Source organism: Morus notabilis, unplaced genomic scaffold (assembly GCF_000414095.1).
Source record: "Morus notabilis unplaced genomic scaffold, ASM41409v2 Scaffold16, whole genome shotgun sequence".
Classification (NCBI taxonomy): Eukaryota; Viridiplantae; Streptophyta; class Magnoliopsida; order Rosales; family Moraceae; genus Morus; species Morus notabilis.
In genome coordinates, this window is record NW_010367452.1 from 518,752 (window position 1) to 525,277 (window position 6,526).

Genomic DNA, 6,526 nt, shown 5'->3' on the forward strand with positions numbered 1-6,526 from the left:
AGTCTATCTGCCATTTGCGCGCACCTGGATCCTCCCACAAGCCCTCTGTCATTGCAATAGTCCCTCCCAAGCTTCTCCAGCAGACATTCTGACGTCGAGCCAAATAACACGATTTCGTCCTCCCCCTCTTTTTTTGAGCGATTTCCAAACCCAATCTACCGGCCCCCTCCCTTCGAGAAGATTTGCTACTTACGGGGCTCATCAGAAGAGGTAGAAGGTCGAGCAGCCGTGGGCTTTGGTGGAGAATGAAGGCAGCGCTCATGGAGGGCATGGGCGGCAGTAAAGGGGGCTGATATTCCTAGGGTTTTCTTCATCTTAAGTCTTACCGAAATCAAGGACTGAGATTGGATTGTATAGATCAAGGGTTAAAATTAAATGAGGGTTTCTTTTTTTGTTTTTTTTTGTTTTTTTGAAATTATGAGTGTTTCTTTTTAAATTTATTTTTATAAATTTAATTAGAATCAGAATTAATTTTTACAGGTTAGTAATCTTTAATGATATGCCTAGTCAGTTATTCCGTCAAAATAATAGTAGGAAGTTGACGGAAGAGGCATTTTGATTGGTATTCAATATATGAAGGGGTATTTTGAATTGTTTTAAAAAATTATAGGGCACTTTAAGACAATGTAAATAGTTCGGGAGTAGTTATGATTATAATCCTAATATTTTATTGGTTGATATTTAAAAAAATAACATATCGATCGGTATTAAAAAGTTACATTTACGAATAAAAAATGATAGCACACCTTATATGTGAGTTGATATATATGAAAAAAATTGCTAACAAGAACCCCTAATATACTAATATTTTCTGGACTTAAGGTGAATGTATTTAAAATTTTACTTTATGTTTAGATTTACTGATAAATTATACCCGTAAACTAGCATTGCATATTCGTATTTGTTACCTCAATTAATATTAAAAACTGACATTTAGTAATAAAAAAATAAAAACTCAACTGCCACATAAGTTATTGTAGAAAAAAAAAATCGAGAACACTGGCCATAAAATATTTATTTTTTATTTGAACCCCCATAAAATAATCAAACCACTAGAAAACAATTCTTAAACCGGCCCACAAAATTAATTTAACCATAATAAACTAATCACGCAAACTAATTGAGGCTCTTCCTTGCCTAGCATTACAAAAGCTTGACATTGACAATGACAAGGACAAAACCCACTACATATAAAATACAATGGCCTAGACTCTAGACTCTAGAATCAAAAAGAGAGCTCAAAAACTCATTTGGGTTTTTGTAGTTTCGACAAATCCAAGGCACAAAAGAGTAGAAAAAGTTTGTTCCTAGAGAGAGAGAGGGGGAGAGAGAGAGAGTTGTGAATGGATGAGAGGAAAATAGTTGTAGTAGTTGAAGAGGTGGAAGTGGCAAGAACGGCTCTGCAATGGGCTCTTCACAACCTTCTTCGCTATGGCGACACCATAACTCTTCTCCATGTATTCTCTTCCTCATCATCATCCAGATCCAAAAGCAAGAAGAAGAATCGCTTGCTCCGATTAAAGGGCTTCCAATTGGCTCTCTCTTTTCAAGACATTTGTAACACTTTTTCAAACGTAAGTAAGGCCTCACAAATCAATTACATATATATATATATGTGTATATATATTCTTATTTTATGAGTATATTTATGATGATTGATGCGAATAGTGGTAGGGTTTTGGTGATCATGCAGACGAAGGTTGAGATTGTTGTTTCGGAGGGCGATCAAGAGGGAAGGAAGATTTCGGCCATTGTTAGAGAGATTGGGGCTTCTGTTCTTGTCGTTGGCCTTCATGATCATAGTTTTCTTTACAAGTAAGTTTCTTTTTTTTTTGTATTGGTTTGTTTTTGCACAAAAATGATTGATAAAAATTCTGATTGAGATGGTCCAAAAAGTAATTAAATATTTGGAGGTTTTATTTTTCAGGATTTAAGATTTGTTGTGATGGGATTTTAATGGCTGTGTGTGTTTTTCTAGCATTATGATGAGCATGAATTAATTGATGATCAAGGAGGGGGTGTTTTTGATAGATAAATTGGCGTGTGTAATAATGGGCAATTTTTGGGTCTCTTTTAAAAATTTGGTCAACCATCGGATGGGTTTAGGTTATCTCTAACATGTTTGTTCCAAGTTCAAACTTATCAACAAGTCTTTTCTGCTATGGTAGTTTTTAAAGATACCATAAGCCACAAACCCATTTTATTTATTTTTAAATTTGAACCATTAATCCAATTGATACCCCTTTTTCAGTATATAATTGCCTGGCGTTAACCCCCCAACTTGACTCACTTCCCCTCCGGACCCACAAAACTTAGTGTTGTAATATAACAGTGGGGTCCACATGTAGTTTTCTTTTTAATTATTTTTTATTTTTTTAATAGGCATCTGGCTTATATACACCGTAAAAGATTAGATCGCGTTTAATTCATGAATAGAATCATGATTTAAAATTATTTTTAATTTAAATATATTTTTTATAATAAAAATAATTTAATGGGTCACAAATTATGATATAAATTATTATACGAATCTTTACTCTAAATGTAAGTTACAAAAATGATTTAAAAAAAATATACATAATTGGATTGGTGAGGCTCAATAGTCAATACTATTGGGTGATCTCAATGGTAGTAATAAGTTGCTATAACAAGTGGATCCCACCTTTCCAGTTAAAGAAAGAAAAAAAGTGGACCCCATCTATCGTTCTGATGAGTGTGTACTTGCAAGTTGTCAAACCGAAGTGGTGCATTGCTATTCAACAGAAACTTAAATGGTTTCGCTTTTTAATTTGAATTATAATTTATAGTTTAATACAGTATTTTTTTTTATAAAAAATTTACGTAAATTAAAAATAATTTGAATCCTCCAACTAAACGTGATTTATTTTCCTTAGGAGTACCAACCGGTAAATGGTTGTGGTTTGTGCTAGAAATAGTGTACTTGGATCGACATTTTAGATCAGGAGTTGGATTTCCAATATCACGTGGATGGGGCTATCTCCTTCCACTAGTTAACAAAACTTGTGAGTCCAACCGCTGTGCAACACATTTTTCTGGAATTGAATGGTGATCAAATCGATCTAGACCGTCAATAATTTTTTTTTTCCTTTTGTTATTGGGCCTTTCCTGATAAAAGTCAACTCAAATTTTAACGATTCAGATTGATTTGCTCATCATATAATGTTTAAGAAATGCGTCGTAAGTTCCGACCATTTAATGACTTCTGCTGAAAAGAAAACTTATACGCATCTCTCGTTTTAACCTTTCGCAATTTTGACCCTGCTGCACTAGTGCATTCCTTGAATTGGATATAGAGAATGTGACACAAGTGGGAAGGCAATTATTGGAAAATTCGAAAACATAGGCGCTGCAAATGGGATCCACAATCCACATTTCACACTGAACAATCAATTCTTCTGTACTTTTTGCACATTTTTCATTTTGGACAAAGTAACCCATGCACAGCTCATACCTATATTACTCAATGTAATTTCTTAAGTCGTTTTATCTGAGTCCCCTCTATGAAATTCAGTCTGTCCTTTTAAGGAAGTTTTCAAGCATTTTCTCAAGATACCAAGTTCTTAAAAGAATTGTCTGAAGTTGTACTGTGTTTCACATACTAAACTTTTTGTTACAAGATTATTTTCAATTGGTCCCTAAACAATAATACATTCAATATACTATTTCACACTTCCCTAAACAATAATACATTCAATATACTATTTCACACTTTCTCATATTAAATTCGATGTTGGCATTGACATTTGTATTGGCGATGGTCTAATATATGGGGAAATTCGATATTTAGATCTTGTGAAAATTATGCAACAGTGTTGGTAAGAAAAAAGCAAAGTGAAATAACTTAAGACAACGTCTTAATTTGATCATGTGGGTATAGGCTGGCAATGGTCCACAATGATGTAGCAAGCAGCCTCAGTTGCAGAGTTCTGGCAATCAAGCAATCACCATCTTCCCCATCAGGGACAAAGACAAAGACCAGTGCTGCTGGACTTGCACTAAATAGTTCAACCAACATGGACTTTTCACAGATCGAGATCGCTGGACTACAGTAAGATAGTGTTCCGATTTATGTGTTTGTTTACAATTAGGTATTTGGTTATCTGCCTACCCTTTTTTTTTTTTTTGAAGAACAATAAGACAGGACACCAATAGCGTTCAACACGACACATTAATAGAAAAAAAATTTAACATATTAAGGGTCCGTTTAGTTCGCTGATTGAGTTTTTAATTCTAGTTGAGATGTGACTTTATATGAGAGTTTTTACTGTAGCAAAAAAGTTAGATATGATTGTTTCTGAAGGCCTTTTACTATAGCAAAATTATAATTCTAAACTTGAATTGGTGAAATGAACATGGCCTAAAAAATCCAATTTATATGGAGTGATTATTATAATTATTAAAAAAATCGACAAGATAATTACACAAAAGAAAAGTGTATCCTTGACATATTTGTCCTTTTTAGTGCTATTAAAATATTAACCATATAGATTTGTGAGAAAATATGGAGATTTTTATTCATGCCATGAAAATGAGTATATTTCTTTGGCAAATCATATTTGTTTAGAAATCTTGCAAATTACTTTTAGTAATGAGTACCATTAGCTATAAATAATCATATAAGACTGTTGAAGTTACAATAAAATGTTATTATGCAACTAAATTTTAGCTTCATGTTGTATGTACAACTTTAGATTTTTTTATTCACGTAATTAGTCATGAACCTTTATCAATCATTTGCAGATTGCCAGAAATTCCCACACCAAAAATTCCCTACAGAATCTGCCCTAGTCCTTCTGCTATCATTTGGAGATCAAGGAAGTCAAGAAGAAAGTGAAGTTAGGGTCCTTGAAAAAAAAAAAAAAAAAAAACGTTGAATTTTCTATCACGTTTATGGTGATTTACCCACAAAGGCACACGGTCAGCGCAAGTCACTTATCCAACTACAACTTATAGGATATAAGTTTCAGCCTTGATTTTCACCATTTGACCACACAATGTCACATCACATGTAGCACTCATTTATACCAAAATTACAGAGCAATAGTGAATATTACATTATGTTTAAGGGTGATCATTCGTATTAGTGGATCGTGTTTATGTCAACCTGTTTATTAATTGTGTCAGAAAACATTAACCTAAATACGATTTGTTTCTTAAACGTGTTAAAACAAACACGATATATTTATTAATCGTGTTAACCCGTATAACCTGTTTTAATTAATATATTGAATAAATAATTAATATAATAATGACTTATTTAACACGGTCATGACAGTTTAACATGTTTATTGGTCAATTTATCTTTTCTTTTAAGAAAATTAAATGAATTTTACCTACAAATATTAAAATTCACATTATTTGTATTTAATATGTCATATAAACTTTCATATTATATCACATATCACTATATTACATATGACACATATAGTTAATCGTGTCACTTTGTGTTAGAATGTCAACCCTAACCCAACCAATTTATTAATCGTGTCAACTTGATTATAACCCAAACCCATTTATACTAAATACAAATCTGCTAACTTCGTGCTGGATTCGAGTTGTGTCGTCATGTCGCTACTTGGATTGTCAGCCCTAATTATGTTACTCTTGGGGCTTCCCTTCTCCCCTGTTTATCTTTTATTTCAAATAAAATTTGGTGTCCTTTTCTTTCTTGCAAATTCCCCCAAGTATTGTATACGTCATTAGTCTGATATTTTACTCTGTAGGTGGGGTTCGGACATGTTTTGTTTGCTCTGCTCTTCTTCTTTGGACACATTTGGCATGGTACTAAAACCCTATTCAGTGATGTTTTTGCTGGTATTAACCCAGATTTGGATGCTCAAGTGAAATTTGGAGCAATCTAAAAACTTGGAGATCCAACTACAAGAAGACAAGTAGTCTGATATTGAAAGAAAAAGAAAAAGAGAAATTCTTTATTCCAAAATGTTTTTGATATATGAGATGAATCTATTATTTTGATTTGTTACTTGTTTCGTTATTGAATTGATTTGAGTGGATTTACATAATCATAAAAAGGAACTTATGAACAAAAACTATTTCACTTTATGATTGGTTCGTGTACGTTTACTTTATTTGTGTTCTAATTAGAGTTCGGTAAAAACTTCAACCTATCACTAAAATACCCCTAGAGAGGGATAGGGGTAAGGAATAGGGGTAAGCGGAAGGAAAAAGATTTTCCATGAGATGGGAAATGAAAACTATTAGCCCCACAAGAGGTTTGTGAATAAGTGATTGTCTGATAATGAGCAAGGAATATCCATCTTTCTGCTAAACAAGATGTATTGAACTCATAATTTATTAGATACTTTTTATAAATATCATCTAAGTATCGTAAGTAAATTACTCCTGGTTGTTCAATCACTTAATAATCAAAGTCATTCTTTGATAAATGATCACTTTGAGTCAGACTCAATAAAATTTGATTAATCCCAAACTCTTACGGGAAGCTAGTGGGGAATTTTCCGTAATAAAATATGCAATTATACAA

General features: G+C 32.8%; 1 protein-coding gene across 1 annotated transcript; it reads left to right on the forward strand.

Moving 5' to 3' along the window:
* The first annotated feature begins 1,245 nt into the window (after positions 1 to 1,245).
* LOC112094365 lies at positions 1,246 to 5,137 on the forward strand. The gene is made up of 4 exons (XM_024175019.1): positions 1,246 to 1,574; positions 1,694 to 1,815; positions 3,899 to 4,069; positions 4,762 to 5,137. The coding sequence occupies exons 1-4, from the start codon at positions 1,344 to 1,346 to the stop codon at positions 4,853 to 4,855; spliced, it is 618 nt and encodes a 205-aa protein (XP_024030787.1). The 5' UTR covers positions 1,246 to 1,343; the 3' UTR covers positions 4,856 to 5,137.
* Positions 5,138 to 6,526: the final 1,389 nt, after the last annotated feature.